Raw genomic sequence first — 13,921 nt, 5'->3', positions numbered from 1 at the left:
TCGGATGGAATAGCGGCAGGAGACAGAGTGCAGAAGGGATCGCGAGGACCGGTAAGTGTTATGGCAATGTTTATTAACTGTTTGTGTACATTTATAATGCATTTTTATGTGTTTGTGATTGCCTCCCATTATAGCCTATTGGTTCTAGTTCGGTTCGTCGAACGTTCGACGAACCGAACTCGAACGGGACCCCCGTTCGGCGAACCGGCCTCGAGCCGAACCGGGACCGGTTCGCTCATCTCTACTCTTGAGCAGTCACTACTATTGTCTTGCTCCAAATACTTACCCTCTACATGAAGTCTACCCTCAGCTCTCTTCTCTCTCTCTCAGGCTCCTTGAATTACAGTCTTTTTCACATATACCATACCTGTGCATCATGCTTCTTATAGACAACTATGTTTGATCGCCTGAGGTTATCTGGTAGTGACCTTATGTTATCTTTTATATATGTATGTTTTTAAAGAATTGTTCTAATAAAAATATACTTTTTTAGCTATTTGGCTTATCCACTTGTAATTCTTTGTAGGTGTTACGAACCGGCGCCGCCATAGCCGCAAGCAGCCTGCTGCGGTTCCTGTTTCGTCCAGGTGCCGGCTGCCGTTCTTGGCCGTGCCTTGGGTCGTCCAGTTGGCTGCTTCTTCCACCACGTCTAAGTGTGGAGAGGCGGCTAGTGCGCATGTGCGCGCCGATTTACCCCAGCCAGGGCCTAAAGGGTACATTACATGCTGCGATATCGCTAGCGATGTGAAATTCTAGATCGCAAGTGCGATCTTTCAAGATCGCATATGCATAAAATAACCTATGTGCGATCTCGAAAGATCGCACTTGCGATCTAGAATTTCACATCGCTAACGAGATCGCTAGCAATGTTGCAGCATGTAATGTACCCTTTAGTCCTCAGTTCAGGCTACTGGACATGCTCCCACAATTAATCCTAACAGCTTCTTTGCACAGGTACTTGGACTTCATGCTGTGTCTAAGTTCTTGGATGTGCCTACTGAGCATGCTCAGGCAGATAGTCTGATTTCTGAGTCTGTTGTTCAGGCTACTGAGCATGCTCAGGCACTTAGTGCATCAGAGGCTAGGTCCGGTAAGGACCTCACTGAGCATGTCCGTGAGGTGGCAGACCCTGATAGGGCAGAGGGTGTCAGGTGTTCTGATGACGTGGCCACTCCAGACTGGCTTGCAGAGGCCCGCCCCTATGATCTGGCACCACACCATTGGTTGTCAGACGATGACTGGTGAAGGGTTTGGGGCATGGCTGCGATGAGGTCATCAGTGACGTGGCGGTTCTGGATAGGCTGCTGGTGATGTCGCTGATGATATGGCACTCTGCTAATGGACCTTGGTGGTTCCAACCTGGGTTTAGGGCGCATCTAGGTGATAAAAGGGGCTGGAGACAACATGGAGGTGCGCAGTCTTCACTCAGATTCACTTAGAGTTCATGGTGGCATAAGCTTTGTTGGAAGCGGTAGGTAGGGCTAGGCGAACGGTGCCTGTCACACCAAGAATCGTGGCTCAGCACATGAGGGTCAGGCGCCGTGCTTCCTTGCTACCAGTCCTGTTGTGCTATGGCAGTCCAGTGGCGTTAAGCGGGCTGCGGCTGCTGAGTCACCTGTCCAGTTGTTCCTCCTACGCACACGGACAGCATACCTGCTGTGTCTCCTGTCCGGTTGTGCCTCCTACGCACACGGACAGCATACCTGTTGCGTCACCTGTCCGGTTGTGCCTCCTACGCGCATGGACAGCATACCCCTGGACCCCTGTGGAGTTAACAGGGTGTTCCAGGATTGGGTGTGTGAACCAATTATCCTCCTTGGATTCCCAGTCAACGCTACTGGTGTGATCCCTTGGCCTGACGTGTCCTCTACACACGTGACCATTCGCGTAGTGACCAGAAACGCTAATCGAAGGATCGCTCGGCCTGTCGTGTCTGACACACGTGGCTGACAGGGCGGTGTCGCAGCGGTCTTCTCGGTCAACACCAGGTAGTCCTGGTCACCATCCGGCCTGACGTGTTCCCTGCACACATGGTTGGGGTTGCGCAAATTCCACCGAAACGCTAACTGGGTTGTCGTCCGGTCTGACGTGTCTCTACACACGTGACCGGTTCCCAGGTCTCTTGAGTCATCAGCTCTATAGTCTCCGCCTAACTCACAGGGTGCCAGCAGCTCCATTGCCATCTAGAGCACGGTGGGCCCCGACTGGCGATTGGGATTTATACCCCCTGGTCCTAATCTGCCGGTCCCCCCGTAACAGTAGGTTTTATAATATATAAGGAGGATGATGTGGTGGACATATTTTATAGGAGAGAATAGTGTGCAGACTATGTACCATAATAGAGTCGATGAGGGGTAAGTTTTTCAGTTAGCACAGTGAGGAGCCATTATTTTTTCAGGGACACAGCATAGGTTGTTATTTGTATTCAGGTGGCATCATAATGACACTGTTATTTTTAAGTGCACTGTATCAGTTTTTTGCTGTGGAAGACCAGAGAAGATGGCAGTCTGCAGAGATGAGCCTTGTCTGTGAAAAGTCACTATGGACTCAGGCACCTAGACCTAAGGTGCTTTTACACTGGTTAATTACAATTTTTAACCAACCATAGATCTGCTATATGAAGCTGATCGGCAGCCACTTAACAGCTTGTTTAAACAGTGATTCTGCCTATAAGAAAAACAACATAATTTTTTATAGCTCAGGGTATTTCAGCAGTATTCGTTATGCTATTTTTATTTTTCCGCAATAATGAAAGTTTGATCAAGAAAAAAAAGAGGCAGTATTTGTCTTTTTAACCAGAATTATGTGTGACTTTTTTTAAAAGAATAACTGTTAATTTTGATTTAATAAAATCAATATTAAATATGAAGATAAGCAAGTTTGTAATATATTTTACAGAGAAATTTTTTCTCCTCCTGGATTATTTTTTTATTCTTAATTCATTGGTCAAATTTGTAAATCTGTATTTGTGGAGCCCCGCATTACCTTCAGGTCGCCTCAGGGTCTCCAGTGACTCCACATGCTGGGATTCTTCTGGCCACAGGTAGGTCAGGTTAACTTCAATGGGAATCGAGACACCACTCTCGGAAATTGCAGTGAGGGGGTGACCGCCACTGCAATTTAGGGAGCACCTTGGGCTGATGGTAGATGCAGCTAGTTGTTGTGGCCTCCCGGGAGTGAGGCCGGCCCCAGGGCCCAGTGTAAGTGTGTAGTACCATAGGTCGCAGAAGAACTCACACACAAGCAACAATGTCTTTCAGGGTTTTTACTCACTTTCAGTTGGTAGCTGTGAGTCAACCCGGGCTGTTATGATCCGGAACCATGGAAGACCACCATAAATCATTGGTAAAAGGTGACAAGAGCATTAGCAACTAATCTGGTCGCCATTCCCTTACTAACCATCAACACTAGAGGTAGCCGAGGGGTGAACTAACATCCTGTGCACCGCGAACCCAGCCGGAGAACTAGCTATCCTAAAGGAAGGAAAGATGAATAACTCTCTGCCTTAGAAAATAGATAAAGAATAGCAAGCCCCCCACATTCAAAGACTGCGGTGATATAGGAAAACACAATACACAGATAGATGATAGGATAAGCAAAAGGTGAGGCCCTACTGACTAAATAGGACAGAATAGGAAAGGGACTGATGGTGGCCAGAGAAAAAGCCTGCAAAAATCCAAAAACCTGAAAGCACAAAAAGCCCTCAGATCGCTAGATCTGAACTCCGTCCTATACCAGGCGCTCTTGTCATACCAACGAACAGAAAGCAGGAACCATACCAATTCAAGAAGCAACAAACACATGGACTTATAGGAGCAATACTCCAAACATAGCTGCAGGGAGCTTCCCAGCTAAGCAACTGAGAGGGAAGATCCCTGCATGCAAACAAACTGACAACAACCACAGCAAATGACAAACTCAGACAAGAGCAAAAAGAACCAAACAACAAATAAAGAGCCAAGCACTTATCTGGGGTAGAAGTGGTCTGGAGCAAGATGAAGCAGGCTGGTGAAAAAAGAACAACTGACATCCGGCATAGCCTGCCAGCAGACCAGGGTTTAAATAGGCAGAGAGTTAGCAATGGAAATGCCCATTGCTCAACACACCTGGTCTCTGTCCAAACTATTCCTGGCCACAAGAGGGAGCCTCACAGCAGCAAAAGCATAACTGACATTCACAACACGCGGCTTTCTCAGTCAGGGTCACTTCAAGAAGAGTACCTGCTTCTTTGTGGTGGAGAGCCAGGCCCCATAAACAGGCATGCTCCCTTGTCGTAGGTGAGCCAGGCCCCATAAACAAAAATGTACTAGGGAAAATATGGCACTGCATTACTGCAAAAGAGAGATATTTAGTTTATGTATTGGCCAATGCATGTAAGCCCGGAAACCAAATGGCAAGGTATATCTCTGTATTCCGGGAACCTAACTTAAAAGCCACTATCTAGGTTAAAAACATCCATATCTGGGAAAAATGCCGCTATTTGGACTGCAATCCTCCATGTATGGGCAGCTAGGCTCCTGCTATAATCATTATAAACCAGTGGCTTTTAAGTTAGGTCCTTGAGGTTTCTGTGTCTTCCTCTGTAGTGCTTGCTGTGTCTTTATCTTTTTCGTTGTCTTTTTCTTTGTCTTGTTCTTTATCTGTGTCTTGTTTGTTGTCTTTTTCTTGTGGTGTTAACCTTGAGGACTTGGTAGAAGCTGCTGGGCTGTAGCTGGAGCTCCTTGGGCATGGCACTACGTCCAGTGCATACCAGCCTCGTTCCCCTTGGTGTCTGGTAAACTAAGATCTCCATTGTGTAGATCACGGCCAGGGTGTTCTCTGGGCAGATGGGACCGGACATCCCTTCGACTTATAAAAATGCCCTACTTGATGCCAGGCGCTACTATGAAGCCGTAGCCACTTCTCAGGCTGAATTCCTCAACCACTCCACGGTAGAGAGGACCTCTAACCTGGTGCTGGGCTTTTCTGAGGGACTGTTTTTCCTGCAGATCTTGGGCTGTCACTTCTTCCTTCTGCCTGTCTGGGGAATGCTGCACAGGGGGTGGTCTTGCTCTTGTGGGGCGCCGTACTCGGCTGGCTGCCCTCCGCATCACCGTCACCTCGCTGTCTGTCGGCTCCCAGGTGACACTCATATTGGGCATGAGGATATCCCATGTGTCCTCTGCGGCAGGGGGTGTCACAACCTCTTCCCAGTGGGAGTAGGGCAACATCTCGACCTCCGGGCCTCCCTTACTTCCTAAGGGTGCTGCATCCTCCACCAGCTGTTCGGGAATTGGCACTTCAGCCTCCAGGCCTCTCCTCTTCCCCCTTAGTGATCTTGAGCACTCCTCCGGTTGCTCCGGCAGCAGCGCTGGGGACAGACGTTCATCAGAAGGCCAGGGTGGTGGGCTCTTCCTAGCCGCAGAAGTTGCTGGGACCGCTCCGGGTCCAGGTGACCGCCTGGGGACTATGTATCTGTCCACCAGGTCTTTAGGGAAATGTGCGCTCAGCTCCTCCTTGAGCCGCAAGAATACTGGGTCTTCTCCCGGCGGGGACACAGAACCCGGTCCTTCGGTCGGCGGCTGGGGCGCGGTGGCTGCCTCTGCTTTGCAGGCTGGGGTAGACGGCATTGCGGCCTGGTCTGGTATGGCCGGACGGGACGCTGCTGCAGCCTGGTCTGGGCTGGCCGGATGTGGCGTGGCTGCGGACTGGTCTGGCCGGACGGGACACTGCTGCGGCTGGGTCTGGTCTGGCCGGGCGTGGTGTTGCAGCAGGGGTCTCAGCAGGAACTTCAGCGGGGATCACCGCAAGCATCACAGCATGGATCTCAGCGGGCATCGCTGCAGGAATCGCCTCCGGTGACAGCGCTGGCAGAGTCAGCGTACCCGAGCGGGCAGGGGCAATGTGGGACTCACCCAAAGGCATCAGTATTGGGGTCTGGGTGGTCACCTCTCGGCTTGGCACTTGTCGCGCGGTCCACCTCTCGTAGGCCCGAACTGCTGCAGCCACCTCCCGGAGCTCTGTGCGCCCCTCCATTACTTGCTGCATGATCCTCACTTGTAGCCAGTCACAGAACTGGGCAAGCTCCCAGTCCCACCAGGCAGCGGAGCCTGGTTCTGGGTCACTGCATGTGGACGCCATTCTTCCTGCGTCGCTGCTCACCAAGTTCTCTCTGCAACCTCCCAGCTTCACTTTCTGCAGCCGTCTAGAACCTTCTCGGCGTTTAGGGTCAGATCCACCCTCATCTTCTCTGTGCACTCCGCCTGAGCGATTCAGGAGTTCTCTTCCTGATAGCCACGCCTCTTCGTGGACAGTTACTTCTTCTTGCGCGGGTTGCTGTTGTTTCTTGGCGTGCTTTCTGCGGTGGCAACATGGCAGCGCTTCAAACATTTCAAACGGACCTCCAAGGCACATGGTCACCTGTCTTAACAGGTCTAGTCCTGATCCTGTTCGTGACGCCAGATGTGGAGCCCCGCATTACCTTCAGGTCGCCTCAGGGTCTCCAGGGACTTCACGTGCTGGGATTCTTCTGGCCACAGGTAGGTCAGGTTAACTTCAATGGGAATCGTGACGCCACTCTCGGTAATTGCGGTCAGAGGGTGACCGCCCCTGCAATTTAGGGAGTGCCTGGGGCTGATGGTAGATGCAGTTAGTTGTTGTGGCCTCCCGAGAGTGAGGCTGGCCCCAGGGCCCAGTGTATGTGTGTAGTACCATAGGTCGCAGAAGAACTCACACACAAGCAACAATGTCTTTCAGGGTTTTTACTCACTTTCAGATGGTAGCTGTGAGTCAACCCGGGCGATGCTATGATGAACCAGGGGGAACCAGGTTTCCCTCAGGGTGAGATAAGGATGACTGCTGACTCGCCTTCCTGCACCTAGGTTTCGGATCACCCCTGACTTCAAGTGCATCGTGGGATGCGTCCAGGGAAGTCGCTGCTGCAGTTCTTCCCTTTCTGACCTGTTTGCTGACAGCGTGGACCAAGGATAGATGGCTCCAGGCTCGATCTTCCTTATGGGCCTCCTTGTTGCTGTTGATGCTGCGGGTTCTGTATGGTTGGTGTGGGACTTCTTGTCCACCCCACCGGCAGGATTAAGCAGCTCCACTAAATAGATTTCTGCTCTGGGGACCTGTACCCCATGTGTGCGTTCATCACCAGAAGTTCCCGTACTCGACTTCGTACTTCTACCTCTATTCGGGCATCTTTCAAAGCAACTTTGTGGTGATGCTGTCCTCCGTCAACAGCCACTGCACGTGCAGGGTCTGACAGAGCTTCGCCCTTCTGCCCTGCACTTCAGACATGGCTGCTCACCACCTTCTCCTATGACTGCCACTGCACAACTCCTCTCCCAGCTCACTACAGCCCCACACTAAACTGAGATGCGAGGGCTACGCCCCCTCCCTGGGACTGCCCAGGGGTCCCCTCTAATGTGTGTGTGTGTTCTGATTACTAAGTGTCTGTGTGTCTACACCCTAGTCAGCCTTTGGGATTACCTGTTTCATACTGACCCAGCATGGGTGCAGTACTCAGTGGTGCCTGACCAGGTCAGGGGCACCACATATTCAGTGATTTTCCCATTACTGAGAAAAAAAAATGACAATTGGTGCTTTTAAAATTCTATAGAGGGAGGAGCTGGAGGCAGAGGGAGGAGTGGGAAGAGGGAGGTGCTAGAGGCAGAAGGAGCTAGAAGCAGAGGAAGGAGCTGGAGGCAGAGGGAAGAACTGGTGGCAGAAGGAAGTGTTGGAGGTAATGGTTGCAGAGAGAAGAGCTGGAGACAAAGAGAGGTGCTGGAGGCAGAGAGAGGAGATGGAGACAGAGGGAGGAGCTTGAGACAGAGGGAGGAGCTGGTGGCAGAGGGAGGAGCTGGTGGCAGAGGGAAGAGCTGGTGGCAGAGGGAAGAGCTGGTGGCAGAGACAGAAGCTGGAGGCAGAGGGAGGAGCTTGAGATAGAGGGAGGAACTGGAGACATAGGGAGGAGCTGGAGACATAGGGAGGAGCTGGAGGCATAGGGATGCCCTTTAGGCAAAGTGAGGAGTTGAGGTAGAGGGACATGCTATAGGCAAAGGGAGTAGCTGGAGGCAGAGGAAGGAGTTAAAGGCAAAAGGAGGCATTAAATGCAGAGAAGGGAGTTCTAGGTAGAGGGAAGAGTTCTAGGTAGAGGGGGGAGCTTATGGCAGAGATAGGAGCTGGACACAGAGGAAAGAGCTAAAGGCAGATGGAGGAGCTGGAGGCTGAGTAAGGCAGTAAAGGCAGAGGGAGGAGTCTGAGGCAGAGGAAATTGCTGGAGGCAAAGAGAGGAGCTGGAGGCAGAAGAAGGTGATTGAGACAGATGGAAGAGCTAGAAGCAGAGGGAGGCACTACAGACAGAGGGAATAGTTGGAGGTAGAGGAAGGTGCTGGAGGCAAAGAGAGAAGCTGGAGGCAAATGGAGGCACTGGAGGCAGAGGGAAGAGCTAGAGGAAGAGGAAAGAGTTGGAGTCAGAGGGAGACGCTCAAGGCAGAGGGAGGCGCTGGAGGCAGATAAAGACATTTTAGTGCAAGTTCTCCTGAAAGGACAGTTCCAATTCTCCATAGACTTTTTGTGAGCACCAACTGTCATCTCCTATCTCAATAATGGGAACGTCTTCACTGAATACAGATTTTACCCATAAATTGAGAATTTTGAGAATAAATGATGAGCCCAGTAGGAGAAAAAAGCAGTTTTCACTAATAAAAAAAATTAGAAAAATAATTATTTTCATATGTTCTACTGATCTATGAAATAATAATTAAATTGACAGGTATTCTTTAAAAATTGTATAGTTTTGGAAACAATGATTGGAGCATTTAATATGGAATGGCCTTCTATTGACCTTTGTTACTGTTGAGAATTATGACTTGTGTGAAATAGTAAGAGTTAAGGCTGAATTTGCCTTTCTAACACCCCTTGTAATTTGCAAACTCAGCACTTTACAAGGCCTAGCCGCCTTAACAGATTAAAAAAAAAAAAAAAAAAAAAGATCAGAATAGATCATAGTGAATCTAATATATCCTTCCAACTAGGGGAGAACCTAACAGTCAGATGTATATAAAAATGATGACTGTATCAAGGATAGAAATTAACTTCTAATATTTTTGCTACTTCCTAATGCCAAGGATTTATACGTAAATTAAAATAGATCTTTCCTACAACTGTAACCTTAGAGCTCACCCTATGTTAGTGCCAAAATGATAGCTCAGTTTAATAAAAGGAAAATATTCATCTTGTTCAGATGTTTCTGAAAAGCTTTCTCATGTTTCATAACAAGACAAGTGTCAAATCTGTGCTTGGATATAAATACCTAATGGTAATGTCATCCTGCTAAACACACTGTGTGAAAATGAGAACAGCTTACTGTGGGCGTTGTGGGATCTATGGAGAATGAACTCTGCAAAGCAAACGCAAACAAAAAAAAGAAAACCCTCCATATTAATATGTGAAATGCCCTGCAGATCGGTAGGATCTAAGTTCTAAAACCTGCACCAATTGCTCAAAAATAATGCACTGATTAGGAGGAAGAAGTGCATCGCTCCTCCAGAATGTGCACATACCATGTTTCCCCAAAAATAAGACGCTGTCTTATATAATTTTAGGCCCTGAAAAAATGCACTAGGGCTTATTTTTGGGGTAGGGCTTATTCTCTGGGAAGCACAGGTTGGGGTAAGTTTACCCCCTGAAAAAGCAGACCCCCTGTCCCAAGAGACTCATACCAGTCCCCGGACGTCTGCTTCACTCTCAGGTCCTCCTGCAATCTGCGGCGTGCGATCTCAGCAGGTATGCTCCACAGCAGTCCTCCCTTGCTTCTGGCCGACACACTAACATCAGATCACACATACACACATCAGATCGCGTACACACACACACACACACATCAGATTGCGCACACACACACACATCAGATTGCACAGACAATGGCGCGCACAAACACACATCATCTGGTGACACCTGTTGCTTCTGTCCGGCAGGGGAACCTAGAATGCAGTGCAGTGGAGCTAGAGGACCTTAGGTGAAATGCATTTAGGACCTGCAGTGGAACACATTGATGCGTTCCACCGCAGGTCCTCCATGCTCTCCACCGCAGATCTTCGCTCTCCACTGCACTGTGCCCAGGTTCCCCTGCCCGACAGATGTAATCGGTATCATCGGATGTGGTGAGTGTGTGTGGGTGATCTGATGTGTGATTCTGTGTGTGCAATCTGATGTGTGTGGGTGTGCATTACACAGCAGGTCCTTAATGCATTCCTCTGCAGGTCTTCCCATTCAGCATCTGGTGAATATGATTGCAGGGTCTTCTGTCTTCCCTTTCTCTTTTTTTTTATGTTGTTTTGCTTACTATAATAAGATGTCCTACAGTATATTTAACTTTTTTAGCTGCATCGACACTTTATTATTAATCCGTGACTAGGGCTTATTTTCGGGGTAGGGCTTATTTCCAGAGAAACACAGTAGTGGTGTATGGACAGTATTTTTGTTTTAATGGTATTCCGTTATTACAATTGTGTTAACCATCCTCATAATACGATGTTTATGGAAATGCATTAGCGCATGCGCTATTGACTTAATGTCAGTGCGTTGCGTATTGTCCGTATTTATTTTGCGGTGGTATTTGTCATCTCGCTGTAGCCATATTACTTTATCAGTGCTGTGAGCATCTGGCTGCAATTCATTTGTACATATAGATACAGTATGTGCGCGCTATTCATACTGGACCGTCTTGTGAAATGCCAGAATGGCAGACTATACACATTCAGGATTTTTATTGATCCATCCAAGATTTTGGGATTAGGACATTCATAGTGCTATACATTTGTGAACCCTTCAGAATATTCTGGCCCCAATGGTCTAATGATAAAGTGAACATAAATAAGTGATATGCCTTTACTGTATGGTGTGGGAACCCCCCTCACCACATAATTTCGAATGCATTTAGGTAGAACAGATCTATAACAATTATATACTGGGGCACAACTTTCCCAAGTTTCTTACTCCAATGTGATTAAGCAGATTTAGCTGTATGATTTAATACAAACTTTGCAGAATTTCACTTACTGATGCATGCGAGCTCGGCTGAATGGAGCCGTATAACAATCTGTCTCTTCTAGATCTGGAAGGGCCTCTTTGTCAAGCTTCATTGGGTTTCTAGGCAGCCAGCTTTTCAGTTGCCTCATATTCCTCTGCAAACTAAAAGAAAGAAATATTTTACAGCCATGAACTTTATCACATTTGACCTTGATGAGAGGATCTTAGGATTTTGTGGTACAGCAGTTGACCAGACATTTTGCCAGCCATCTTCTGAAGCCAATGTTGAGTGAATTGCAAGCATTGGTTATAGGAGCTGGTAGAGCCTACCTCCCATTATTCCTGTGAAATCTAACTCTTTGTTTCTGTCCAATTGAAAATGGAAATCAATTTGCCAAATATGTTTAAAGGAAATCATATGTTCCAACAGAATACCAAATTTGCTCATAATATGTGTGACAGACTATCTGGAGAGTTAGTTATTAATCTGAGCTATCACTGGGCTAATACAGGCTTTTTTTGAACCAACTTTTGCCCAGTCACAATGTACAGGACCAAGGTTTAGCCTGATGCATATGGCAAAATTTGAGAACCATACCATAGAGATCCTGTATATGGCATCCTCATATATTTCTATGACTATAATGCACCCTCGTCTACCATCAACGCTTGGTATCTAGAATCAAGTAGGTAGTTCAGGGAAATTTTGGGGTTAAATGTATTTTGGTAAAGAACCATAGTAGCTGTTTAAAATAATGGAAATATTTGCAAATATTGATATTATCGTCCATTGAAATGGTGAGTTAAACAATTTCTATTAATCCCTATTGCAAAAAGTACTATATATATTGATGCTATAGTCAATGGCTCTATCAGTATCTTTCTATATCAATAATAATACATGATGTTTGTAGTAAACTAGTAATATTTTAGAATACTAGGGTTCAGCTTGTGTGTATAATATATCACAAGAGACAGAAACAGATATTTTTTACAAATGGTAAATCTTTTTCAGGCCTTCAGTTGGTGGTATGACCTTCCAAGAACATACATATATATATATATATATATATACATCTGCGAGACGTTCGCTTACTAAAATCACTAAGGTTTATGTTAGTGAGCATACTTAGTAAAGGTGAGGTTTATAGATGATGTTAATTGATGATTCAGGTTAGGTTTTGGGGAGAGGTGCATATACAGAATGCAAGAATATTTTGGCATTAGAACAAAAAATTGTAAAATCTTTCAACAATTCACAAGACTTCAATGTTTCATATTACACACAAAACTACAAAGACGTCTTAAAGGTGGAAAACATAGCTGAACTATTTGCTGATACTTGTAGCAGCACTAAACTGTGAAAATAACAGATTTCCTAAATATCGGAGTCTATAACTGTGATAATGGTGCAGCATGGGGGAAGGAGCCCTAGGGTGGTTCTCCTAGGAACAAAATTCTTAGAGTTGCAAAATTTCAAAAGAAAAATAAGAATATAAAACTATGTTTTACATTTTCCGCCTAAAAAAATTGACATCGCAAGTGCTGAATATCTGGAACAGTGCACATGCCATAGCTCCATATCCAGGTGGCCAAGATCCCCAGGTGGGCGACACTTTGCTCTGTATCAGCATCAACATAAAAATGTTGATAGTAGAGCAGAGAGCTATAGGTTTCCCTTCCAACCATTCTACATCCTGTAGGCTGCTATAGACCTATGAACTCCAAAAAGGAAGTGTCCTGCCTCCAAGAACGTCGCTGCATTGTGCTGCCTGTGCTGGTCTGTTCTGTATATAGGGGACGAAAGTACTCGATGATAAAACACCAGTAGCTTCTCAAGAAGAGAAGAGGGTGTCCAGAAGAGACAACTTTTTTTTAATATTAACTTACAAATAGTAATAACTTATAAGAATATAAAATTAGTCTACATCACAAAAAATGATAATCAACAAAAAGAAAAAAATTGAATAAGGTAAGGATAAACATAGTTTTTTGGGGAATCTAAAATTAAAATTAATAAATTAAATGGGGGCAACACAGAACTAAATTTAATAAAAAACATCAGATAAGGGACAACATTCATGGTCAGTACAAAGTCTATGTACAGTAGAGGTTATTCATGGTATAAAACGTATATAAAATAAGGAATAAGCCCAAGTGCGGGAAGAGGTGAGGGGCAAAAACCCACAACACCTCATGTTAATTAAATAAGATGCCAAAGTTTGGGTTTCCATAGAAACAAGTGGTATCAATGTAAACATACGATGGGTATTGTTAGACTCACCAGAGAGTAGAGACCCCCCCCTCAAATGTCCTCTATACTTCTCCATAGCACTTTTGTTTAACTAATTTTCATATAAATAAGGTCAGGGGTCACTGGAACTGGCAAATTTCCTTTATTTTCCCAGAAATTGTGGACACCATGTTCTACGTAATGGAGATGCCAAATCAGATGTATGTAGTGAGGTGAATTATCCCATTTTGTTAATGTTGGACTAGTTTTACCCATCACTGAGGTACTCTCCTGACAAAATCCGTAGCTGCAGTGGTCATTTTAATTGCAGCATCTGAGGGGTGTAACTGCTGAGAAAAGGGTTCTCAATGATCTCTGAATTTTCAGCAGGATTTTGGCTGAGTACAGTATATCAGAAGTACTGCAGATGATCGTATAGGTTCAGAGTCTATGACTACATATCCATCATTGAGCACTAATTTACCATACCCTCCATAAGTCCCAAAAGCAGTGGGACAATGCTGACTTTCGGGAGCTTTGCCGCTGCCCTGGAAGGGTGAGGGGTATGCCCCAACTTCATCTGTGGCTCTGTCCTCAAAGACGTATACACAAGATTGCATGCAGAGAGCAGGGGCCAGGTTTTCACATATACATGATGGACAATATAGTAAT

The 13,921-nt window shown here is 46.3% G+C and overlaps 1 protein-coding gene across 4 annotated transcripts in view; it reads right to left on the bottom strand.

Moving 5' to 3' along the window:
• ANO3 (anoctamin 3) overlaps window positions 1-13,921 on the bottom strand; it is a 680,216-nt gene that overhangs the window by 214,411 nt on the left and 451,884 nt on the right. For all 4 annotated transcript variants that reach the window (XM_075325490.1, XM_075325493.1, XM_075325491.1 and 1 more), the window contains one exon: window positions 11,047-11,178. In XM_075325490.1, the coding sequence (XP_075181605.1) occupies window positions 11,047-11,178 (132 nt within the window). The remainder of the gene's footprint in view (window positions 1-11,046; window positions 11,179-13,921) is intronic.

Source organism: Anomaloglossus baeobatrachus, chromosome 10 (assembly GCF_048569485.1).
Source record: "Anomaloglossus baeobatrachus isolate aAnoBae1 chromosome 10, aAnoBae1.hap1, whole genome shotgun sequence".
Classification (NCBI taxonomy): domain Eukaryota; kingdom Metazoa; phylum Chordata; class Amphibia; order Anura; family Aromobatidae; genus Anomaloglossus; species Anomaloglossus baeobatrachus.
The sequence above is the reverse complement of the archived record's forward strand: the minus strand, read 5'-3'. Positions and strand labels throughout refer to the sequence as shown.